Source organism: Camponotus vicinus, unplaced genomic scaffold (genome assembly GCF_025532165.1).
Source record: "Camponotus vicinus isolate PSW18456_S1 unplaced genomic scaffold, iyCamVici1.0 SCAF_6, whole genome shotgun sequence".
NCBI classification, from domain to species: Eukaryota; Metazoa; Arthropoda; class Insecta; order Hymenoptera; family Formicidae; genus Camponotus; species Camponotus vicinus.
In genome coordinates, this window is record NW_028141978.1 from 5,303,990 (window position 1) to 5,331,800 (window position 27,811).

The 27,811-nt window shown below is 35.7% G+C and overlaps 1 protein-coding gene across 8 annotated transcripts in view; it reads left to right on the top strand.

The window, feature by feature from the left end:
• Positions 1-4,788: 4,788 nt before the first annotated feature.
• The window catches only part of Sif (guanine nucleotide exchange factor still life), a 39,600-nt gene continuing 16,577 nt past the window's right edge, over positions 4,789-27,811 (top strand). For 2 of the 8 annotated variants that reach the window (XM_083103642.1, XM_083103643.1), the window contains exons 1-15: positions 4,790-5,035; positions 6,676-6,860; positions 7,044-7,162; positions 7,397-7,604; positions 8,082-8,329; positions 8,672-9,227; positions 10,322-10,675; positions 11,244-11,300; positions 11,385-11,556; positions 14,431-14,658; positions 16,046-16,175; positions 24,926-25,071; positions 25,499-25,766; positions 26,371-26,514; positions 26,887-27,069. In XM_083103642.1, the coding sequence (XP_082959768.1) occupies positions 4,866-5,035; positions 6,676-6,860; positions 7,044-7,162; positions 7,397-7,604; positions 8,082-8,329; positions 8,672-9,227; positions 10,322-10,675; positions 11,244-11,300; positions 11,385-11,556; positions 14,431-14,658; positions 16,046-16,175; positions 24,926-25,071; positions 25,499-25,766; positions 26,371-26,514; positions 26,887-27,069 (3,168 nt within the window). In that variant the 5' untranslated portion in view covers positions 4,790-4,865. Of the gene's footprint in view, positions 5,036-6,675; positions 6,861-7,043; positions 7,163-7,396; positions 7,605-8,081; positions 8,330-8,671; positions 9,228-10,321; positions 10,676-11,243; positions 11,301-11,384; positions 11,557-14,430; positions 14,659-16,045; positions 16,176-24,925; positions 25,072-25,498; positions 25,767-26,370; positions 26,515-26,886; positions 27,070-27,811 lie in introns of all 8 variants that reach the window. The other 6 variants (XM_083103645.1, XM_083103650.1, XM_083103649.1 and 3 more) reach the window with 5 other exon arrangements.

Here is a 27,811-nt window from a genome sequence, read left to right on the forward strand (position 1 = left end):
TCATCACGCGGATGGGCGAAACGGTCGAAGGGTAAAAATGCAATAAATAGATAGAGCAAGAGAGGGGGAGAGAGAAAGAGAGAGACTGATAAATGAAAATGTGATTAGAAACGCAGAGAAAGAAATTGAGCGGAAGTACAACAAAGCCGGGAAGCCAGAAAACACAGAAGAGACGTCTATCTTCTCGTCGACGAGGAGACGGTGGGTGGCGCGGGGCGTCGATCATACATATACCGGTGCCGTTAGTAGTGGTAGTGGTACCTCTTGATGGTAGTATTGGTGATGGTGGCGGTAGTGGTGGTGATGGTAGTAGTGGTGCATCCCGCAGTGTGTTTACCCAGGGTGAGGTGCCTCTCGCGCGCGCGACTAGGCGGAGTCGCACCTCTCCGTCCGCGCTCCTGCTTCCGCTTTTCGCGTCTCTCCGTGACCGCTTCGCGACCGAGGAGCAGCAATGAGAAACGACGTATATTTCTAATCGTGATCCGTTCTCTCTTTTTCTGCGTATCTACGTTACTTAATTCTTGTATCTATCGTTTGACGTTTGTGTCAGAAGAGGCGTTGCCGCGGCGGCCCCGAGCAGCCTCCACCCTCAAGGTGGAGAACCGGATATCACTGGGATATACATCTTAATCTTTCTTCGCTGGCATTTTCGTTTCAGAAAAATCTCGACTTAAGAATTTGTTTCAAGTCGATTCTGCCAGTCGATAACAATCATGAAACTAGATAAGAGGCGTTGGCTCATCTCGCGCTTCTGCGTCCGAATTTCTGCAGGAACAAGTGTCGTGTATTCTTCGCTTGAGTGATCTTCCGACTGGCTTGTGCCAATTTTGTTTGATTCGGTGAAAGATGTCGTTATTCTGCAAATATGGATGCGGAAATAAACCATACGGAAATATATATCATATACAACAGAGATGCCTAATCTCTCGATATTTTCGATTCCTTGCTCACATCAGTGTTTCGATGTATTTTCTCTTTTATAAAATTACTCGCAAAAAAATCCTTAACTCGCGAATATGTTCGTAGATAAATTCGCGAGTCGATAAAACTCGCGAAGCGACATGAAGGCGTTGGCTCTCCTTTCGATACTCTTCGTGTGTTTTGGAGCAAGTGCATGAATTTTCCATGATTCCCTTGCGGTCCTGTGCGGAGTTTCGTCATCAGTTTTGTGACGGAAATATTCAGTTTGGAAAACATATTTTTACATACGGGAAAAATACGAGTGTATACATTTAGTCTTTCAATATTTTTAGATTTTGCATTTAACGGTTATTAATGAAATTATTCCGTCAAATTGACGAGAAATTTCTATAAGACCTTACAAAATGTTTCTTATTTCGATTTACATTGTACGGAAAATAATGATTTGTTTTTTAAATTCATAATGAAACTATTTACACAAATTGTGAAAAATATAATTTCGCTGAAAAAGAAAATATATAGATGCATCTAGTGTCTCGTTTTGTTTATTGTTGATACAACTAAAATCAACTTTAGTTCAGAGAAAAAATTTATTCTCTAAACACGTACATATATATTGCTTCGGTGAGTCGATAACGATCACCAAAAGGTATCAAACTATTGATTCTTTGTTTTTCTTTTTCATCAGTTCTGGAAAAAAAGTATGCAATTTTTTTGCAATCTCCAAGAATTGATCAATTGACAACACTTGATTTTATATTGGAGAACACATTATAATGTTTCTTGTTTATGCTATTAATATTGAATTCAAAATTTTAAATGAATGAAAGAGAAGATAAAAATGCTTATTTTAATAAACACTTATTTTCATCGACTGTATTTGGTGCTGGATGGAACTGAATTTGAGATTGGTGAAATTTTCATTGTAAATATTAATCTAAAATTCGTATAAAAAATTCACATAAAAATGATAAAATTTTTCTATATAATTTTTTTCTATATCTTTTTTATTTTCTAATATATTTCTGAGTTTTTTTTAAATTATCTTAAATTTATTTGAATAATGTTTGACTGTAGTAAATATCTCACCCATATGTCAAAGATTTAATTCATTATTTCAAATCTTTAAACACTGCATTTGATTCATTCAATGAATTCAACTACGAATTCTACTATTGCAAATAACACATTCACCGGTCAAACACGGTCAAGCAGAGTAAGAATGAATCTTCTCTCCTCAGATTCACCTGGATTTTCACACATTCTTCAACTGAGGAGCTTAGTTTCACACATAGGGCAATCGTGCATCCACCATTCATGTTTAGCCACAAACAACGAGTAACCGTATCGCCGCCGAAATCGATATAGTGTTTAGAAAGCTCTCCTCTCTCTTTCTCTCTTCACACCCACGTCTACGTCGGTCGTACGCCTACCTTTCGTGTCCCGGCTTTCGTGTCGGATGACGAGCAGACCCCGGGCTCAACTAAGGCTTCCTACCTACCTACGTGTCTTCATTCGAGTCTACGCCCACGCCGATCATAATTATCGCGTGCTGTCGGGCGAACCGCTGGCGATTTACAAACTCCCGCTTTCCCGATATATCGTTTGCTCGTGCGTGTCAATTATGTCGGCAACAACGACAACGTTGTTGGGATTTTTGCAGACGGCAGACACACAACCGCGATTTTCCGCCGTCTCCGTCGCCCATAATTAATCCTTTGAGACCCCGGTAGTCATGGGTGCACGCACCGTTTGACATTTATCCACTCCGTGCAATCCCTCGTCCAATTAAACGACATATATACACCGCCGGTGAATCCGCGCTTTTGCCCAGACGAAGGTCCGATGATGTAAAAAGCTTAGATAATAACGGCAGCCGCCGATCTGAAAATAATTTTCCTTCTTCAACTCCTCCATGATCAAACTCGTAAACGACGATATAGATTTATACGATGATATAGATATAATTTATTGACTCTAGTTGGTTGTAAAGATGAATGACCAATTGATTAGTTAATTAATTGGAAAATTAATCTTTTCGAGAAAAATTTCTATGCAATTTATTTGACAGTAAAATGTATTTCTGGTGAACGTACAGTTATTAAGGAGTGTTGTAACAATTAATATTATTATGTATACGTATTTGTATTGTTACTCTCGTAATAATCTAAAATTAATCGCGAGAATTGTAATGTTACAACATGCTGAACATTCGCGCTGAATGTATCTTTCGCAGAACTACTAGAACAATTGTTTATCTGCCAATTTTACATGCGAGTATGGAAAATGAGTACAGAGTTGAAAATATATAAGCCAACTCTCTCTGTGTTGATGTTTCTCATAGGAATGTTTCGAGCCAGAAAGTCCTCGAACATCCTCTATCTTCTCGTGATGGATGTTGCGAGATGAACGTTACGAGAGCCTAGGATACCCCGGCATTGTCGAGAGCATCTCTGAGAGAAATGATGTATTACGTGGCCGACAGGGACAGTTCAGTAACCCTCCGGTGGCGCTACCCCTTTTATTATCCGCGACATATCTGCACAATATCTCACGCTATTGACCTCCTCCCTGATGTTGACTTTGGCCAAACATTAGGATGAAATATTTGTAATGATGATGTTCACGATAATCGATAGCATGTGATTGTGAAAGGATTCATCACGAGAAATGTGAATGAAACCGAGTAATGTGCGAAAAAATCATTGGACGAGGATGTTGTTAGAATTATTTAACCGATCGAGAAATTAAAGTTACGACAAGAGCTTGCATCCTTTTACAAAAGTTTACACGAGAGGGTTAGATTGACTTTATCAGAGTTTAATTGAGCCTCGATGCATCTCTGAAGCTAATTGATATTCATAGCATTATAAATTAGTTCGTTGAAAAATTTGATATTAATCAATACGTTGATAAACTCGTTGAATAAACATGCAATTCATTTAAATCTGATTAACGAGTTTGTCTCCTCGAGTGATTGCGACGTTTATATGATCAGCCTCAAATCTCTTTAACTTTTTATACTTATATACATAGCGCATATGGTTTTAAGTTAATTTAAAAGCTTATTTATTATATGTATATTATCTCTGTTATAAAACATATTATAATATTGTACATATATATATAATTGATATTGCATAACATTATGCACTTATGTAAATTCTGATGATTTATATTTCATCTTATGATTCAATTAACACATGCATTTTAATTGCATTACAGATGACTATGTTTAGGAAAAATATAATTCATATACATTTTTTTACACAAAATATAAAATGAGATTTGTATTATTCGGATGTTTGAAATATATGTTTTTCACAGCTAATCGACTAACATATGTTCGCAGCGATCATGCTAGAGACAAGGTGATGACTTTCGCGACGCCTGCAATGATGTGACAATAAAGATACCTCCTCCTACTCTCTGCTAACTGGGGATCCTCCCTATTACACACAGTGCTTCCCAATAACACACACGATCCGAGGATTACGCGCAAAAAAGCAACGCCAAACCGTCGGCCGTAGTCGGCGTCGTTGGAAATCGGTGCCAAAAGTCGACACAGACAAGCCATAAGAGCCAACCCCGCGAAAGTGTGTCAAAGAGGAATTGAACGGAGAGTGGAACGGAGAGATATAAAAAGAGAAAAACAGAGAAAAAGCGGGACAAGAAGAAAGAGATATATAGACGGGGAATCAGACGGATATCCTGAAGAACGGGGTGAAAGAGGAAAGGATACGTGAGGCCAAAAGCGTGTTAAGGCGTGTCGTGCCAGAAACACAAACGAGCATCACGAGTACAGAGGGTGGTGTGGTGACGCAGAGTAGTAGTAGTGGAGGTGGTGGTGGTAGTGGTGGTGGTGGTGGTGGTGGTGGTGGTGGTGGTGGCGACGGCGAAGCAAGGCAGGTGGCAGGATCAGAGCCGGAATAAGAACAGTTAGAATGGGCAACAAGCTTTCCTGCAGTTGCGCACCCCTGATTAGATCAAAGACGTATCGTTACGAGGACAGCCCATGGCAGGCTGGTGCCAGGGGCGGAATGGGCGGCGGCGGAGGACGCAGGGGTGACACTGGCCACTTGCTCAGGTGCGGAAGCTTAAGAGAGAGGAAGAGGTGCGCATACCATACCATTCAACCATTCAATCATTCTCCATTCGACCATGTTGCCACTCTTTCTCTTCGATGATTACCATTTGTACACATTTGACTGACATGCATTATGCTGACTCTCTCTTTCTCTCTCTCTCTCTCTTTTTCTCTCTTTCTTTTTCTTTTTCTTTTTCTTTCTTTATTTGCTTCTACTTTTTGTAAACAGCATGCATAACAACAGCGCTGGGCGACGGGAATCAAAATCTTTGCATCAATTTTGCATGATAATTACATTTGCATGAATTATATATAATAGAAAGTAAAACCACTGAATATAAATACAATTTTTATCTAGTAATAATTTTAAAAATTAGAAAGAAATCTCTTTTTACGTGTATATGTATACGAAAAGTTCTTACAAGAAAAAAATTAATGAATGGAATTATTTATATTTGAAATTATAATTTTTTGTACTTGAAATTATAATTTTATATCTTAATTTTCGACGTAAGTATAACTGTTATATATTTTATCGCAATGCTATTATTGATCTTATTTTAGCAAATGTTTATTACGAAATGTAGTACATCCAGATTCGAACTTATATATTATTTTGTAGCGTCTGATGGTGAGAGGCTACATACTTCTACAGTTATATGTCGGTAGCTATAATCGGCGGATGTCGCTTTTTATTCGCGTCTCCCAGACTGTCTTGTATTTTTCTTATTCATTCGTTTCCCTCACTTTTATCTCTCTTGCTGCCTCTTTTTCTCGCTTCTTTTGCTCACATTTATTCCTTTAAGCCTGATCTCATTTCACTTTTTTCTTCTACTTTTTGTCTGGTTGATCAAACTGGTAGCTCGTCCATCAATGGCCGATAGTTTCTTTTTACTTAAATATGATACGCTTAAACTTTGAGTAATATAAATGTAAGTTTAATGTGTTCTTTATTTAACTAAACAGAAATTGAGTTATATAATTCTATCATATTTGTTGAATATAACAGGAATAATAATTCTTTTTATATGATTTGCGCTAATAAATTACAATTTACTTAAATTAAGTAAAATAGAATATTTATTTTGTTTTAAATATTTTTTTTATTTATATTATCTATTTTACATTTCATCTATACACATATGCTTTGCATTCTTAGTATTTCTAGCACAGAATGTTATTATTTTTTCATTCATACTAAACTAATTCAATAAACAAAATTTGATAATATACCATCCAGTTTTATCCATTTAAAGCTTTGAAATCAAAGATAAATATCTATAGATCATAATTTTAATGCAGAAAGAGCTTACGCTGTGTTTACTCAGTAAACGCGAATATTGCATGCATGTAATGTACATGCAATTGCGATTTTCCATGCACGATTTCCATTTTATCCTTTCAAGATACAGTATGATATTATGATCGAAGTGATGTAGCGATATTTTTGTGTATTTCTAGCGTGGCATCGATATTATATCTATTACAAAAGAAATGATAACGACGTTTACTTTCAATAACAGATTTTTACTTTTATATTCTTTCATTTCGTATCATAACTATTCTATTTTATCACACATTCTTTCCTTAGAAATTTTCCTTAACGATGTGTCGATGTCTGAAAATTATGTTGTTGCAACACATGATGTAATGACGAGAGTTTTTAGGCTGTGGGCCGAAGTGTTCCATGTAAATTCGAGCGGAGCTGGCACCGTCAAGTGGCAGCAGGTATCCGAAGATCTGGTCCCGGTAAACATCACTTGCATCCAGGATTCACCGGAATGCGTCTTCCATATCACCGCATATAACAGTCAGGTCGATAAGATCCTAGATGTGCGGTTAGTCCAGCCAGGTAAACCATAATTGAAAATATTCAAAGGAAAGCTAATTTTTTTTGAGAGAAAAAATAATAATGTTTTCATAAAGATATATAAAATATAATTTTTTACAAATTAATTTTAAATCGAGATAAAATATAATCATAGAAGTGGAGTTTAATGAGAGTTTAATTTTGCAATAATTAATTGTGTTTAAGGTACGCGCATCGGCCAAGCATCAGAGTGCTTCGTTTACTGGAAGGATACAGTGACAAATGATACATGGGGGCTGAACTTTACGTCTCCCATAGATGCAAAGCAATTCAGAGAATGTTGCGTAAGTTTAGTGATACTACACTCGCGACACGCATGTCGTTACATTATACGTACATCGTGCCACAATCCTGTTTGCTATCACTCTCACGAGGTCTCCGCCTATTTCCTTTCTCCCGTTGGGTCGCGCGCGAGGAAGTTGAGCGGAGATGATTTAGGGGCGACACACAACAAGTCCGATACAAGTCCAATTCGACTTCTTAGGTCATTTGCAGTCACTAGTTAATTTTCCATACAGTCACCGTCGTTCAAGATTTCAAGGAAAGCGTCCTCTTCTTACTCGTTGAAGCTCGAGCCACCGAACAAGCAGAAGATCAAAACGCGCCGAAAGCCGCTGTCAACACCGGCCTCACCGAGTCGGTCCAGAGAACCTCAGTGCACCTGTATGACACCGGAACAGTTTGCCAGGCTACGTAGCCAAGACCCCAGATATCGGAGCCCGTGCGGTATGGGTAATTTATAAAATATATATTTCTATTCTTTATATATTTTTCTAATATATACATATTTTTTTTCTTTGTTATTTTTTAAAATTTATATGTATTAAATTTATATGTATAATTTATTTTTTAACTTTTTCGTAATGTGTTTAATTTTAATAAAAACAAAATAGAAGCTTCATTGAGAAAATTTATATCTTCAAATTTTAATTTTTTTTTAGTTTTTTAATCTGCATGTAAGAGCAACAATGTTTTTTTTTTAATATATAATTTGAATAATATTATATATATAATTTTTATAATTAATTATAAAAACTTTTTTTTATTTGAATAATATTACAACAATTAAAGTAATAAATAAATATATATATTTTTTATATAGGTAAGATACATGTGTATATTTTGCATAAATTTGATTTAACACAAACTAATGAATCTAATTTTATTTTCGTGATTCGCGCTTTTAAATCTATCTTATTTCAGGACCATCCACGCTTCCACGGACCATGGCGCGGTCTACGGAGATGGAAATGACGCCGGGACGAGACAAGATAACAGCGGCCACATCCAGTGCATCTCTCTACGACAACGTCAACAATCCTAGCGCGACACCCGGGAAAACACCAAAGACTGCTGATTCGGCCAAACAGAAGGATAAACAGAATGAAACGTGTCAGACAACTCCAAAGACTGCCAACGTTGGAATCGGAACTGTTACGGTGGGATCACAGGCAAGCGACGGTTACAACGATATAACAATGCATTTTTTTCTAAATCGATATTCAATTATTATGTAGATTCGAAATTAAACAATTGTCATTTTTCTTTTTTTTTGTTTAGTAATACAATATGATCTCCATCAGGTTTGGGGAATTTAATTTTTTAAATAAAGCATAGCTTTCTTATTACAGAAACAATTTTATATTATTTTATACCATATTTTAGCAAAAATCTTATATAAGATTAAATTGCATTATTTCGTAGAAATTTTAATTTAGAGCATGTTTCTCCATTAGAATTTAAAAAATTACTATTTTTAACTTATTAATTCGTTGTTTTTTTCATATCAACAGATTGACAGTCCCGATGAAAAAGGTTCTACGATATCGCCAAAGAAATCACAAAAGCAAAGCCAGGATACGTCCACGCAACAAAACGGTACCGAAATGCTCAAGTCAGAAGGCACTCAGGCCGGTGGTACTCTGCAGAGCAAGTTGCTACGCAAAGAACAGCTGCATCATACCAAGTCGGCCGACTATACCGAGTTAGAGATGCAAAACGGTAACCTTTTCAACATTGTCAATAACAATCACGGTCATAGGTCGAAGAGCAAGAGCACCGATGACATGCGGATCGAAAACGCGCAGAACGGCGGCATCAGCCTAGACCCGAACACCTTGAAGCGCATGTTGAAGCCAATGCCGAGCATTGACAGTCCAGTGACGTCGCCGGAAATGACGAGGAAACGTCACAGTCATCATAGCTATCACTACCATCCAAGCAATAACAATCAGAAGTATATGATGCAAGAGGTTGACAACGAGAATTATGCGCATCCCTATCGTGCGCCTTACAACAATAAGTTTCAGGGATCCAGAAGCGTCCACGATATGAGCCGGCAATATCCTGGTATGATTTTTTCTCACTAATATTATTAGTTTATTGTATAAATTAATTTTTATTCACAATCTTTTTAAGCGTAACAATTTTTTATTATTCTATAATATCGCCCCGTCATTTTAAGTTTCCGCACATTTGCAATTGATAAATGTCTATTCTATAAATTGTTATTTAATTATTTGAATCTATAACAAGTTTGCTAATTTAAAGATTAATATTTAAATATTATTAAAATTTGATGTATATTATAATGATGTATATTATACATATATGTGTAAAATGTTTGATCCTGAATGGAGTAACGTTATCATTGTTATATAATTCATTGTTAATAAATATGTATAGAATATTGAGAGACACTTTAAACAAAAATATCTCTTAAAATTCTAAAAGATAAAATATGTAAAACTCAAAAATATTTTAACAATGAAAGCGTTAAAAAAAGGAGAAAATCGATTACATAATTTTTTTATAAAAAAGCAATTTTTACACGTTTTTTCTGCGCTATAGGTATTGTTATAACATGATTTTTATTTACCGCAAAAAAGACGATGAAATTAATATGTAATTTAAAAAATTCTAAAAAAGAAAAATAACAAAGTCCATACTGAAAATTACGTGATCGATATATGATGTCATTCTTTGTCTGTCGCTGTATAATTCTGGCGAACGCATAACATCGTAAGAAGTCTCCTAAAATTAACCAGCAACTGATTTCTGACGTCTATCCGCGGTATACCTCTAACCTTTAGCTACACCCTCGGCATAACTTAACATGCGCACAGAGCGAACCAGAATGTAGTCAGCCAGCTCCACCCTGATGAAAGTCACAGGGTCATCCACCACCACTTGCAACACCCCTAACATTTCGTTTTGCTTCTAACCTTCTTACATAACATGCGCACTAAAGGTCGACAACGTGGTTGTCCTGTCAGCTCGACGGCAGCCTCATGGCTCATTCTCGGATGGACCACTTCTCGAGTTACGTGTTCGCCGAGTTTGACTAACTGACATATGTCTCCTTTGTCCGTTAATTAACGGACCACCGCACGACTCATCACATATTCCATCCTGCACTCTTGGTTGCACCTCTCTGCTCGCAGGCGGCAGAAGCAGGACGTACTTAGATTCGGAACGTAATCGGTGCACAGGTGACATGTCACCGCCCTCGGACAATGTCATCTTCGACAACCAATGCTACGCGACCACGCCAAGTTCATCGAACGGAAACTCTGACATGGAGCAGCCGAATCATTGCAACTCCCGTCGTTGTAACGGCGGTCAGACATATCAGCAGCAGAATATGCAATCGGTGTCGACTCCGGGCAGTCCAACCAGCCGGCTCCTTCTCGAGTATGAGATGCATCTCAGGAATACTCTGGCCAAGGGTATGGACGCGGAAAGTTACAGCCTACGTACGTTTGAGGCTTTGCTCACGCAGAGCATGGAAAACTTGGGTAAGACTCCGTTTAAGCTTCAATACTAAAAAGACCAGATTATGATTACAACAATTAACTCTTTAACAGTCAATTAATTAACTTAATTCGTAATAAAAAATTATATAAAGAATGTATAGAAATTTTGCATATCAATTGGAAATTAATATTAATATTATCTTTGATTTTTTATTCATGAGATGAAAAAATTCTTTTTAATAATTGTCGGCTAATGCGGAGCTTCACTTAAGAATTTTATTTTATTTTACAAGAAATCAATAAATGAATGAATAACATTTGGTAAGATTTTTACAATATTTTGATATCATTACAGTTATATAATGAATTAAATTTTGTGAATAAATTATACGCTATTTCAGTAATCAAGAAATATAGTTTTTGTCATATAATTTTTATCTCACCGACCCTTGTTCTTTTCAAGTGAACGGACTAATTAAACTTTAGCTTTAACCTTTTATCAATATATTAAACTGATAAAATCATTGAAGTAATTAATTTTACGAGAAATTATACATATATGTAATTATAAATAAGTTTTATTAAAAAGAGAATTTTTTATATTTTTCAGAATTTGCAGAAAACATACCGTTGAACGTTCAACGTACACCTCATGTTTCACGAAGACGTAAGTTGAATATATGATGAAAATTGAAAATATTTGGATAGAATTCTATATTTTTTGTTCCTAATCAAATTATCGTGATTGCAGGTTCCAGTTCCAATAAATCGTCCACTCTGCCACTATCGTATCGCTATTGCAATGAAAGACAAAATAGCAAGGATCGAGACGGCTATTATAGCGATCGTAATGAGATGGTGAGAGAGAAGAGAGAGCGAGATTCTGATCGAGATCGTGGCTATCTCAGCGACTACAATTCTAGGTAAATTACTTCTTAAATTTTTATTAATATTACTCTTCGCGTAAAAGATTTTAAGCGTTAATTAAATTTATTGGGTTTCCATATCACAATAAAACGCATAAATGAATGGTGCAAGGAATAAATAAATCGCAAATCTTACTCACGCAAACATATTTTTATAATTAGAAATAAGAGAATATATATATATAGGCTTTCTCAACTTCAAAATACTTTTTATATATAATCTTGATTATAAAGATTGTATGTAAATTCTTAAATTATACATTTAATTTAAATATAGTATGGAAAGTAGCATGAAATTTATAAAATCTATTCTCTTATTCAATTATTCAATAAAATTATTTTTAATAACAAATATGAGATGATCAATGAAAGATATTGAATTAGATTCTATATTTGAAATTATTTTTTTTAATACCAGAGAGCAGAAGTTCAGAAAATTCCAAGAAAGAATAACAAAAGATAGAAAAAGATATTTAAGAGACATTTAAAATTATTCTAATGATATTTCTTTTCAATTTTTATGTGATCTGAGTTAATTGTGAAATTGATTCACTCCGACGTCTTTTATCTGCTCCATTGAAATATCTCTCGTGCCAAGTAGTACAACGTTAATTAACACGGTTGCGATAATAGCCCCATCGACCCTTCGGTCGTTGAAGGGTCCGCATCGAAAAAGGCGCGAAAGTCATCGTTGGGAGACTTTGACATTTAAAGGGTTGTGCCCTATGACCGCCATATACAAGAACAGTGACGATCGATGAGACGTGCTCTCGTCCATTAAGGACGACCTGGATAATATCACCGGATGTGGTTATCGTCTATCGATATAGCCTCCGCGCGGGCGGTATAAAAAAAAGAAAGGAAAAAAAATTATTATATCGTGCGCTATGAAGCTATATTGATAGGCGACGCGCGTCGCGTGGTGACTATCGAAGTCTTCTCGAAGGGACGCCTCTCGATACAGCGCTCGGCGCATGCATCATCATCCCCGGCCGCCGGCGCGTTGTGCATTACGGGTCAGCGAAGGCGGCGACTGACAGCAGCGAGCCGCATCGTAGTAAATATAGAAATCTCGCGAGTGGGCTTCGATTCTCAGCTGGACGAAGAGAAGAAGGGTGTTTCTCGTAGTCGCGTAAACAAGAAAGAAACGACAAAACGCGCGACGAGATTTTGCGTGTGCTCCTGGCGGTGCATTAAAGTGCAAAACGCATCTTGAACGACAAGATACTTGGTGGTCTCGCGATAAAAAGAGGGTTGTGGACTTCCTGCCCGATACTATTATATGAATATATAGCTCTCATAGTGCGACATGATGAATTATCCGAGCGATATGAAGATGCGCTATGTGCAGTTACTATGTGTCGCGTGAATTTCTGGTAAACGGAAATTGTGAAATACGAAAAGACAACTCTAATAAATCATCCATGTTCTTAATCGTTGCGATAAAATCGCATAATGCAGTTACGTGTGTACTGCATGATGGTAGATAAAAGTGCGAAGTGAAAAGAAAGCAAATTGAAAAAATTATCAACTTCTGAGAATAGAAATATTGTATATAAATGAAATTGCTTGGACATTTTTCGAATAATATTTATCTCATTGTCGATGAAAATATTTAAACGAGGATAATTTTGAAATCAAATTCAAGGAGATATTAATCTCGTCATTACTAATTAGAGATGGAAATAATTTTGCGAATGAATTTAAAAAGAATAAAAGGATGACGAAATATTCATTTCATCGTTATTAAAGACCTGGGTGGAAATAATTTTCAATCTGAACCAATGAGGATAATCAGCACAATTGTCAATCGCGTGAAAACATAAATTAATAATTATTTCGCTTGTTATGGACGTATGTAAACATTGATATCTTTGTGTGCGACGAAAATAATTATTCAATTGCGCCGCACGTGATTGTCGATCGTGCGAAAATTGTAGGGGAAATAATTATTTTGCTGTTGCTGTGCAAGCGCAAACAGCGATCATTTCCATGCACCGGCGATAATTATCCTTTCGTTTCCGAGTGCAAACGCTAAACTAATTATCCAGCTGATTACCATTGTGATCGCAAATACTGATCTAATATACGATACGAAACGTTGAAATCGCAACAATGAATTATCGTAACAGTCTACAGCGCAGATACCGATCGCTCGAGAGGCGAGAGTCGAAGAAGATGCCGAAGATGCCAAAATTGCCGGAAAAAATTTTCTATCGTATTCTGGATGATGGATCTGGAAATCAACCTCAGAATAAGAAACATGTGAAGTTCCAATTACTTGAAGAGGATGATGCGAAGATACCATTAGACATACCATGCTCCGATTTATCGCCTATACCTGCACGGTATTGCATATCCGTGTATAGTATATGCGGAGTTACATTTAATTTCTTTCAGATATTTTTTACAAAATAAAAATATATTTTTTTTATAGCTTGATTAATTTTTCGAGAATATCGAAATACATATATCGTACAAATGAAATATTAGTTTAATGTATTTTAATAATTTAAGCAATAATATTTATTGATTAGTATTTTAATATTTGAAGCAATCTTGATAGTATGATATAGAATTATATAAATTAAATAAATTATTTAAGCTTAAAATTTTTGTTATTAATAATTATTAACTGTTATAATTAATAAAAAAAAAATATATATATAATTCTTTAAAAAATGCTTTATTAATATTATATCAATTATATATCAATTATATATCAATTATACATCAATTATACAAATTGATACATAAATATTTTTTATGAAAGTATTTTAATGAAAATGATAATTTTATTGAGTGATTTTGATAAATGAGATTAATAATATATTGCACATAACACACTCATCTGTTACATGATGCTTACAGATGCGCCAGCTGCATCGGGGAATCCGCGCGTGCACAATGGTTTCGGCATTCTGACGGATGGCAATCCGGCAGCTCAACTCTCGGCTCTGGCGCTTCGAGTTCGATAAATCCAGGATATTCAGGATACAAGAGAGAATCACCCTGGGATTCTCTCCCTTCTCTGAGACACGAGGGCAGCCTCAACGACAGTGGTTATAAATCCAACCGAACTGATTCTCTTGAACAAAGGTAAGAGAAATAGATTCTTCGCATCGGGATCAAGTTATCGAATCGGTGATTCTTACGTTGGATATTTGAAAAAAATATATGAAATACTTCAATATAAATTGTCTAAAATAAATAATAGATTGTTTGAAATTTAGAATAAAAAATTTATTTTTGTTTATTTTGTTTGTTAAAACAAAAACAAGTTTCTAGATATAAACGATTAAAAAAAAGAGATGAAATATATAATAAGTTTTTGTTATTGAAAATAAATAAAAAGATAAAAAAAATTGCAAATTTTTAAAATGTTAATGTTAAAATATATTTATGTAATTTTTATTATAATATTTGCCACCGTAAATGTTTTTAATTTTATATGTATAAAATATTATATATATAATCTGTAAGAAAATACAAGGTATTAAGACCAATCTTGTTACGAAAAAAATCATTAAAAGTATGTTAAGACTAAACATCCATTCTTTAATATAGAATCATTTTCTATATCACACATTTATTGTAATTTAGTATATAAATATAAATTTCTATTTAAAAATAAGATATAAAAATATTATGATACTATTTAAAACAGATATATGCAGTAAAAATATGAATATTCAAAGCTAAAAATAGAAAAGAAGCATGAACTTCTCTTTTGGCACAATGCGTACTTATACTTTAGTGTTCCTTTTTGATTTCCAATCCACCAGGTTTCCTATTACCTACCTTTTGTCGTCCTATATTGTCTTTCATATTTCCATTGTACTCTCTGTGCTCTTTTCTTTTATCGCACATCTTGACTATTCTCTATATTATATCGCGGTGCTGAAAATAGTTTTAACCTCTTAATATTACAAGTTTTTTCCATTACTAACCGCTATCTTTTTAGCAGTGTATTGTCATAAAAAGAAATTTTTACGTTATATTGTAAATTATATTGCAAATTAATGACTAATTTCTAACAGTTTTGTAATTTTTAATTATTACAAAATATTCTCTCTTTTCTTAGTAAATTATTTATTTTGAGATACAATTCTTATATATTATAATTATTATATATATATGTATTTTAATATCATATCGACTTTAGTATTATATAAATATAAATATTATATTATATAAATAGAAATATGCTTTGAAATAATTTATAAATGAATTTCATGCATAACATAAAAAAAATTATAACTTACTCCATTCTATTCTCTAATATTCTTATAAAAAATATAATTAAAATCATACATATAACAAAAATTAACACTATGGAAGCAAAAACAATTTATTAGAAATTCATTTTGTAATGGTTTCTAATTAAAAGAGAGATCGTAAAAGATATTGAAATTGAAAGTATTTACTTCGCGCATACATTGTGAGCTGTATCGCGTCATTTAATTGAATGTGTTGCATATTCCAGGGGTACTTTCGACAGACAGGACAGCGTCAGATCCGATTACATGTCCGACCGGGATGGCAGATACGGAATTGTTCAACAAGCCTCATTGGAGAGCACCGACTCCAGGCTCTGCTACTTGACGTCTTCCGAGGTAAGTTATCCAAGCACTCGTTGACCTTATCAGCCTGACATCCAAGTGCCACTCAATAATGCCTTTGTAGCGCAGTTTGCATTCATACTATGTATGGCTATAGTATACACGAAGGCTTATTTCGATTTCTTGCACTGATTTTGCATGCTAGTGACAAATAATTCTACGTTGGAAATAACTACGAAACTAAATCGGAGATTCCCTCAATTCGCTTGATATGTACTCCCTACGAAATTAATGCTTAATTCTGCATTTGAGAATCGTGAACACGCTGCATTAAATATTAAATCTAATTACCCGCACTCTCTTAATTAAACGCGAGACGATAAGTGCACCGACTGTGGAATGCAATTGTGAATATTGATTTAATTGGAAAAATAGACATTCATTTTCAATAACTAGGACATAGGCTATATGTATATCTATACATATACACACACACACACACACACACACACACACACACATATATATATTTCTAATTAAATAGTATTCTAAATTCTAAAAAAAATGTATAATAAAATTATCTTAATAATAAAATAAGTTATATAAAATAGGGTAAAATAAAGTATCAAAAATATTTATTCGTAGGGTCTAAGTTATAATAAATCTGTTTTTTTAAAATTTCTATCAAAATTTTTAAAATGCATTAATATTTTAGATATAAATTTTCTTTAAATTTTGTTACAAATATTTTACAATTATAAATTAAATATAATGATAATATCAGTTTCTTTATAATAGGAAAAAGCGCTACGCTTGTATTGAGTTTTATTACTGTCCATCTTCTCTCTTTCTTTCTCTCTCTCTCTCTTCTTTATCTTCTACTTACACAAAACATAAAAAGGCGCATTTGCGATGTGGTGCATTATTTTTAAAGCCCTTTGAAGAGATTCTTTTTCGCTTGTACTTATCATACATTTGTGATTTAAAACACAGTAAAATACCTAGCTGCTATATTCGCAAAAACTCGAATCGAGGACGATGGCGCAAATTGTTCTCTTAATAGTTTTAAAATTTTCTATTTTACATTAAAAAAGGGATAATAATGCATTTTTGCATAAAATAATTTACGTTTCGTTCGTTTGCTTTGATTCATATTTTTCGATTGTGTTTACTTTGAAATTGAAAGAAAAAACTTAATTGTTGTAAAACACTTTGCAAACATATTAAAAAATTAACAATATATATATATATATATATATATATATATATATATATATAATATTTTTAAATAAATTAATACAAATAATTTTAAATAGCTTTTATATAATTAAAAATTTTTTTATTATTTAAAAGATAGTTTACAATAATCTGTAATAAAATTTGTTCGTAATCAGATGGTTAATCATCTTTCAATATATAAAATATACCTATGCAACTTTATACGTTGTATTTCTATTGCATAAAATTTCACAAAATTTATATTTTTAATTTATATTATCAACGTAATATGATAGTAATAGATACAAAGTAAATATTTTATAAATGTCAGAAATAATGTTTTTATATTTCTAATGATTATGAAAAATTGCGCAACTCTTGGACCTACCCCCGATTGCACAAATTGCGTTCTCGCACCGGCCACGCCTATCGTGTAACGACGATGTTACAAAAGAGGTCAGCGCGAATCGAAGAAACGGAAATGCACATACGTGTCGATAATCGCGAGTTAAACGTTCGGATGTTTTAGCAAAAGTGCGATCGTTTCCGCACTTTTCTTTATTTCTCGTATAACGATGCCGAACTAACATAAAAGTTTCATAAGTCGAATTTTTGATGTACGTGTGCAGGCGCATGATCTTTATGTATGAAGGGTGCTTATATGGCCGACAAACATCGATAACCTACTGACCCTGTGTCTTGCGCTCGCTAGCCGCTTGAATCCTTCGCTATTCAACTCTACTCGTAGTATAAGCTCCTCGTTGTCTCTCGGTTATTTTGCACCGCAAATAGAAATGTGTAGGTACATGGGCGTAGATGCAGAGATAAAAGTGGGGAACGAGTCGAGGTCATGAGAATCTAAACGCATTCCATTGCGTACGTATGTATACATGTACAAACTTACCCCTTTTAGCAAATATATATATATATATATATATATATATATATATATTTGCGGAGGGGTGAGTTTGTATATGTATATGTATATGTGTATTATGCGATGGTGCCCGTTACGAGAACCAACCGCAGAGCAATGGAGAGATTCTATTATCGCAAGCTTACGCAAGCATTGGCTTTTATTCCCGCGTTCCGCGGTCGACCGATTGTCAAATAGCACACATACACAGTTTTCATTATACGATTTTAATTTATCCTATTTTTACATGTCAAACACGAATGGCTTGAAACAAAAGTTTTACATTTAAAAAATTATAAACGTTTACAAAAGAATAAAAAAAATTTATGACAAATTATAATTTATTAAATTTAGGAAACTTAATGCTGTGTCGAGGCATTATTTTTTATTTATAGCGGCTATATTTATTAAAAAGTTTTATTTTGAGGAACAATTTGAAGCGGGATTCAAACATTATTTTTCATGAAAAAATTAAAAAAACAATTTATGCTGAGAAATTATATATATAGCTCTCGAAATACGTCTTGCATAAAGGTTGAGGCTTCTTTTGTGACGCATCATGAGCAAAGATACGCACTTGAGGGTTAATAGGTCGCGCCGAGATTAGCGGACCGAACCCCTTGTTCGATATGCGAGAGTAAATAAGAGAATCGAGCATCCCTGCACCTGTCGTTGCACAAGTTGAGCAGCAACCTGCGCACCAACAGGTGCATGCGCAAACGCATAGCAACTCCCGCGACTTTGGCTCTTCTTTTGCTTCCCTTGTTTTTTTGCTCTCGTTGCGGTTATAGTGCGATCGCGAATCGGATAGATGATTAATTGTCACATGATAATATCTAATTCATCAATCTGTCAGTATATGAGTCACGATGTCAGTTATATGACGGACTTATTGTCCGCCTGATACAGAAGACATATTGCTCGCTACGATAAATTTTACAACGACCGATTGTTCTTATCGTCTTCCGTCGTGCAAGGAAACTATGCCATAAAATTCAATAAAACTTCGCGTCGCTCGCATGCGCGCCAACCCGTTATATATAATCCGCATAGGATTATTTTTTTAATCCTCCTTTCTTCCCTCCGAGTCCTTTTGCGGTTACAAAAAGAAAAACGAAATACATATATATACGCGACACAAAGCGCAGAATAAAAGAGCTGCGAATAAATAATGTACAACTGCAGATCGGTGCATTCAATCTATCGATATAAGAGTAATTCAAGTTTTACATAAAATGTACTTTACAAATCGAATACATGTTAGATCTGTTGGTTACATTTTTTTATCATACCAAAGATTGTTCTGATATAATCGTCTCACTTGGATTACGAAAAATTTTAAAAAAGTACATCATCCGGAAAAAGATCTTTATACTAAACGAAAGTGTATACTGAAAGAAATCTTACAAAATTCTAAAATTATATAACATTATATAAAATTACATACGATTCTTTTGCTGGAGAAAATTACAATATGAAAAACAAATACAAAACAATAGCGAGCAATGGATCTAAAGCAATGGATCTCTTTTTACATCTTTTAATAATTTTTCATTATTATCCTTGGTGTCGGAAAATAAAATTGTCGCAAAAATGTGACTTGAGAATCAGCACACTTGGCAAATAAATGTATTCGAATAGTCAGCGCAGATTTATGATTCGATTTTTCGTAAACTCAATTCTCTCAAATCGAATATTCATCTCTGTAGGTTGGTGGAGTAACAATCATCGCGAAACGCTCAACTGTCAGCTGTTAGCTGTTACCAATTGACAATCATGCAGCGCGTCGCGTTCCCTCCCAGCACCCCCAGCGTTGCATATCAACCCCTTCGCTCGTTTCGCTTCCGAAGCATAGCTTCCCCCTTCTCCTGTTCCACGTTGCGGGAACTACAACCGGCTATATACCCTATAGCGCCATCCACCCTCTCTCTTCGTGGTATCCCTCCCTGCCGTTTTCTCCGCTAGCCATCCTCCTCTCGTTCCTGCAATCCCCCTTCGACCACCACAAGCACCGTGGTATTGATTCCCCTCGCGGTAGCAGCTCCTCTTCCCTGTTCTCCAGCGGCAGTCCGGAGCGAAGCGCGTTCGCGGCTGCGGACTTGGTGACATTCGCTTGTAACAGAAGGGGAGGAAGAAAAAGAGAGAAAGAAATAAAAAAAGAAAGAGAAACAATAAAGAGTCCCTTACTCGAGGATCTTATTTGCGCGGATTCAGCCGCTGATGCCGCTGTTTTTTGCTGAAGGGGGTGATAAAATCCCGTGACGATGACAAGTATCCTCGGCGACCCCGAGTGCAACGGGGCCCATCGATCGACGGACATTTATTAGACGCGGTACACGAGCGGGAATCTCGATCTCGTGGAGAACCGACCCTGTCTCGCAGCATCCAACGCGACTCGCATCAACGAGCCGGGCGCGCTCGAAGGGAGAGAGAGGGAGAGAAAGGGAGAGAGAAAACAGCGCCGTTGATGCGCGGATGCGCGGGCGCCGGAAGTCGCCGAGCCGCGCGCGACACATCCCCGGACGACACGTCGGCAGCGGCGCCAACGACTGTCGTCCGCTCGACGGAAAACGCGGTGAGAACGCGCGTTTATGCGTAAACGCGTCCGATTTCGTCGCGTGTTCACCGCACACAGTGCACTCCTCCATCGCGAAGAGAATATTCGTCGGAGACCGCATCGAGCGTAAACGTGGGAATCTGGAGCAACCTGTCGCACGCAAGACTAATTGTTTCCATGCTTTTAAGGGGAACATCCTGGAATAGTCCTCATGTTGAAACGTGAATCGGAAGTGCGGAGATGCAGCATCACCGATAAATTCAACGAGCAGGATTTACATTAGAAGAATTTGTCCGAAGAATACAAAATATATGGGAGTCTCTCTGATTTCTTGAAATTGCGTAATCGAGGTGGTGAAGGAGGAATTTCTGCAGGATGTCATTGGAATTGACGACGAATCCTCGCGTCACGATGCGGACCGGAAGTTAGAGCGCGCGGTTACAATGGGATCTCCTGCTTGAGGGACTCGCGTATGTGAAATTCGGTCGCACGTGCGTGCGAGATCGAAGCGAGAAGCGACGCGGCGTGCCGGCGCACTTCGACGATGACAACATCGTCATTGGTACCTGGATCCTCTTCTTTCCTCACGCTTACAATCATCTCGAGGTTGATTTCCACCGCGGGATGATTTCCGGAGAATCGAAAAACAGGTTCAATCAATTAGCAAACGATTGACTCCAGCTTACTGATATATTAAAGACAAAACGAGGACATTTTATTGAGATATCGCGTGAAGAATTAATATATTTGACGAAGAGGGAGACAGAGAAATCAAATAAGCTGTGAACGAATATATCGAGAGAAAAGAGGATCAGCTAGAGTGATATATTGAAGTAATATATTCTAGATAGATGTTAGAGATTAGATAAGGAGAGGACTAAAAGAGGGTAACAGTTTACAGCGCATTTTTCCGCGAGAGAGGAGAAAATCGATGCTTTGAGAGGACATCTATAGCGATGTATGGGAAAGAAGGGAAATCAGCTGGAGAGGAGCGAGAATCAACATTTAAAGAGGATATCTATATGTATACTTAAGCAGAACAAGAGAGTATTTTTCTATGGTAAATTCGTTTCTATTACGCGTATAATAGCGAGAGAGAAAAAATATCCTATATATTATCAATTCCCCTTCTCTCCCCGTCAAAGAGGTGGGAGTTGAAGTGGCGTCGTCTACTATTGTCCAGTTGCTAGTTTCTTGGACAAACAAAGATTCTTGAGAAATTCTCTTAGAATTTTAGTAGAGAATTCTTCTTCTGCGTATAAGTACCTGCGGACACTTGCGGCGATCTTTCACCGCTCTGCTTCTTCGTGTATCATCGCTCATAACTTTAGAGATTCTTGAAATAATTAGATTGTAGTCTCGTAAAGTTAATATTAAGGAACTTGACGCATCCTTCTTCGGGGCTGCGGTTGATTTTAATAGTGCAAAAGACGTTTGCCTTAAGTAGAGATTTTATTTATAAACTCAAGGAAATTTCGGGTTCAAAATAGACTCGTCGTAAACTTGACGGACCTGAATACACGTGATGAAACAGCTGTTCTGCCGTCGTCCAACTTTCGCTCTTCTCGCTAATCGATGATGGCCGCGTCATGGGGCGTTCCATGTTTACAGATCGTTAATATTTCATTGAACACAATCGTGATCGACGCGCCATTAACGTTCGACAAATTGAAAGCTGAACAGCTGGCGTATAATCGCGACGAAAACTTTGAGAGCATCGAGAATTTGAACTTTGAGGATCTCGCGGTGCAATAAGACCGTAAGAAGTACAAAGCATTTGCAAAACGATATCATCGAGCTTATACACCGCGACAATCGATCGTAAAAGGGAATATCTCATCGAGCCATGTGGATGATTCTTCTACCGTCCGCGAGACAATAATAACGCCATCAGTGAAGGAACGAGACGTCATGGCCAGCATTACAATGACACTTTCGCCCCGTCATCGGGAAGCTGAGGATCCCGTCCGACAATCCTCCTTCCCCTAGAAGTCGTCCGATTGCGGACGGTTTCAACATCTCTTCCTCGACTCAAGTTACCGCCGGCGGAAGAACAACGAATAATGGTAGAGCCGAGATGGTCGATCAAGTGTACGAATAGTACCCTGGACCTGTTGGATCCGAGCGACGATAGTTACACGGACCTGAAGACGCAGCATCGGCGACGCTGTTGGAAGTACTTTTGTTGGTGTCGCAGGCACACCATAAGCGTGATATGCATTAACGAGTCGCGCAAATTGTATTGGTTTAACTGCCGGAACGTCCAGGAGAAGGTCACGTACGGCTCGGGCGAGGGCTATTACCATAAGCTACTGCGTCTGGTAAACGGGGCGTTAAATACCTGGGCACAACGTTACATCGACGGCCTAAGCGTGGCGCGTCGTGAAATTATGTTGAAGATCAACGGTAGCGCGGATAACAACATGAGGCTGCTCAAGGAGGGCTGCTACTGTCACTACCATCCGCACATGACGGCGGACGCGTGCAACGCCGATTTTCTCAGAAGAGTCGTAAGTTTCTGGGCCGGCGAGAGCCTCAGGGGAATACGCGAGAGGCTCCGCGGCATGACCAATATTACGAAAAAGGTAGAGGACACGAATCGCGAATCTTTTCTTTTCTCTTGGAGGAATGTTTCTCTTGATATATTCAGATTGATATATTATGTATTGTTCCCGAATATATATATATTTCCCTGTCTATGTATCTGTATGAAATGATCGCACGTCGAGGATGCCACCCTCGTACGAGATACCGATCACTTGGCATGTGCTTCGGGCAGGAGCGAGGGTAGAGAAAGGGAGACTCAAATCTGCGCCGAGTTCCGTTTCCGTTGGACTTTCGTTCGTCAACCCCCTAAACTACTCGCACTCATTCTCGTACTCAGAATTGCATCTCATTTACATCGATATCATTAAATATCATATCGTATATAGACTGAAAGATCATTTATCACTTTAGATTTATCACTTTAAAAACACATTTTTATTTACAAATTAAAAGTTTGATAATCGCGCTTTCAATGCGATGGAAAATAAGGGAGAAAATAAAATGAGGGGATAGACAACGAAATCAGTGGAATTGCTAGACAAAGCACTTTCGCATTTGCGACATGATTGTCCTCTGTTGTGAAGTAGAAATTTCAACTGCAATACAATATTTTGGCATGTATAACCGCGTTGACATAATCTCTTGAAAGCGACATAATCTTCTTATGCAATTAAAAGGGCTTCTAAGCTAGTCTCGCTAAAGTTGCATTGGGAAACTAGTTGCCGCTTTTAAATAGCATGTGCCGAGTAAAGCCATAAATTAAAATTTCTTTGCATTCGCCACTGTTGATTATTAGTAATGTGAATGTCTCCTTTTGTTTTAATATTTTTTTCCTTAATATGTAATCAGTTTGCAATAATACTAATTAATTGTATATACTATTGTACATATATTTGTATTTAACTAACTAATAGAAAAATGTTTAACATAATTATATAAATTTTAAAATTATATTAAATATTGACCTCTCTCTCAATAAATTGCATTGTAAATTATTATATTATAAACTCTGCACAAATTATAATTTCTAACTAATAATTCCTAAATTATAATTCCTAATGCAGTATTAAAAAAAATTACTAATTGTCGGAATATATATAAATATATTGTAAATAAAGCAATAACACAATCCATATTTGCAATTCCTAAATATGCACTTTTAGATAGATAAGACATCCTTAATTATGTACATATAAAGCATCTTGTCATTGTCAATAATAGACTAGACTCTTACCTTTGCATATAATCACCATCTTTTATCAGCATCATTTTATTTTGCGTTATAATGGCACGATACATTTTTTCTGTGCACATTTCCTCTTTTTTCTATTATAAACATATATATACATATTCATGATACATTATTTTTTTTTACATATATGTGTGACTCCACGTACAGCAATTATTTACAAGTATAAAAAAGAAAAATATAAAAAAAATTTATAAAGTGTAAAGAATATCCGATTATTTTTTTTTACTATCAAATTTAACGTGGGATTGCCCGTATTTGTTTTCGTGACAAACGCATTTGTTGCAGTTGAAGATAAAGCTTGATGTACTTTTCAGATGTCAGACGACGATAGGATGTCACTCACTACTGCCGTCAGTGACGATGACGACGGAGAGAGTGTCATAAATTCGCCCTATCGTGGGAAGCAGACTGGCACAGCTGCGGCTTCTTTCAATTGCACCGGTGCAGTTCGGAAAGCAGGGTACATCGTTTGTACTTTGTTCTATAAAGATAATGAGCCTTGAGGGCCTGTATATAAATATCTCTCGGATAATGTTAGGATAAATATGAAGACTGGACAAAGAACTATCTTTCAAATAACATATATTTTTTTCATATTTTAAGAGATATAGTTTGTAAATTTATTTACTTTATAATCAAGAGAAACATTTTATAGTATTTTTATATTTAAATATTAATTATTACTTATATATTTTAAAGATAAAGAAATTCGAGATTCTTAAGATAAGTTAAATGTGACATAGAATATAATGTAGGAATAATATATGATAAATTTCTGAAATGAAAATTACTGAAAATTATTTATATTGTGCGTATATTTTATATAGCAATAATAAATCTGAATATAAGAAGAAAAATGAAAAATGGCGATGCATTGAAAATTCCAGATTTCTCAGTGTAAAGAAATGGCTACTTCGCAAAAAGCATCAGATCGAGCTAGCTAGGAAGAGAGGTTGGAAGGGTTATTGGGTCTGCTTGAAGGGCACTACGCTTCTTTTTTACCCCTGCGATTCCCAGGAGAGCAGGGCCATGGAGGCAGCACCTAAACATCTAATTATCGTTGATGGTGCAATTATGCAACCAATTCCCGAACATCCGAAGAGAGATTATATATTTTGCCTCAGCACCGCGTTTGGGGATGCCTATCTATTCCAGGTAAAAGAAATTTTAATTTTGGCGACCGAAATTAATATAAAAATATAAAACATATATATATATATATATATATATATATATATATATATAATTTATTAATAGAGAAAAGATTTCTACGAGATAAATCACTCTTTACAGTTAACGGTCACCTGAATTAAACTTTTTAATTTTTAAAATTTTTTTAAAGTGTTGAATATCACTGCAAATGACACGCCAATTAAACTCGAAGCAAGTTATTAAAGTGATCGACAAGTGAGAGAAACAATTCGAGATGAAAGTTGAATTCGAATAATTTCGGTTCAGTTTGATCTCTACACTTTGGCAGTTCAAGAGTGCATTAACTACGCGAATCGCTAACTAGATATATTTAATTAATTCCATCTCACTCACTCTCGCCGAACTCTCGTTTCTCAATCACGCAACGGCAAACTTTTAATAGCCTGCAGCTTCTACTTAAAAGCTTGTCACGACTTGAAAAAAATGTGAGCGACATTATGTACATTGCTTCGCGACGATCGATTTGCTTTCAAAGTTTCTCAATGATGCTTAGATATCGAAGGTCTTAATCCTTGTTCATAGGAAAAAATTCGCTTTATATTTTTAGGCGCCGTGTCAAGTGGAGCTGGAAAATTGGGTGAATAGCATTCATTCGGCGTGTGCCGCCGCGTTCGCGCGTCATCGTGGCAAGACCGGCACCCTGCATCTTTTGCAAGAGGAGATCTTTCGTCTGGAGAAGGCGATCGAGTCGGTACGTAAAGAAAATATCATTAAATTTATATATAATTTTATTAAGTCTTACTTATTCTAAATGTTGAAGAGAGGGAGAGATTAATTCTAAGCATTGTTTAGTGAAAAGTAATTAAAAAAAACAAAGTTTATATTGGCCTCAGTGTTCGTTAATTTTTACTTCGAAAGAAGAAGAAATTCGCCAGATATAGGAAAAGTTTTTTGCAATCAAATTTATCAGATTTTTATTTCACATAAATTATTACAAATTTTTAATAGAATTTGAACATTTTTTATTACCATACATTTTCACATTTTGTCGCAATGTTTTTTTTTTAACAAAAAAGAAAGGAAATTATGATATTAATTGAGCGTGTCTACTGGCTGCTTACAGGATCACAAGATGAAACACATGGCGGATCTTCAGCAATCAGTGGTTTCCGACGTCGACACCAAGCAGCAAATCAACAATCAAATAGTACAATGGGAAGAGAATCTGGAACGGCTCCATTGCGAGCAATTCCGTTTACGGTGCTATATGGCTAGTTTGCAAAGTGGCGAACTGCCTAATCCAAAAGTAAGTATTAAATATAACGTAGGCTATTAATTTTTTATAAAGTAAACTGTACAATCGAAAAACATTGCATAATTGTGCGAATATAATTGCTTCGATAAAAAAATCATTTCTCTAATATTTTGTCGATATTTTTAACAATAAATATTTTTCATATAATATATTTTTTTTATATTTTATGATCGCATAAATTTACTTAACCACGCGCAACACATGTGCGCACATTATTTTATTTTATTTTAAGTATAACTTTGAGAAACTGTGTTGCGCCAATTCTATTTTTTCAGTCATCCAGTGACGAAAAATTGAGATATTATATCAATTTTAATTGTATAATCAAATAGAACGTCGTGATTTGACCGTAGCCTTCATAGAAGAAGCCCGTTCTCTTGATTTCTCGAATAAACAACATTACGCGCTGCAATCTCGCTACATTGTCCACTGTCATTGCTTCAATTGTCTGAAAAGCGGGGTCGTCTCTTCCGTTCACAGTCCGCATACAGTCAGAATTTGTTAGCTATCTATCTGCATCGCAAGTATTTAATTTGCGCCATTCGTGATTGTATCGATCGTTGCACGAGATATAAGAATTATACGTACGATGTTCTGAATATACAATTAATTAACATTCTCATTGCAATATCAAACAATAGCAATTTACAATACAAATATCAAACAGATATTTAATTTATTACTAGTATTTCACAGATAATCTATTTTCAATTTTTTAAGAATCTGAATTATA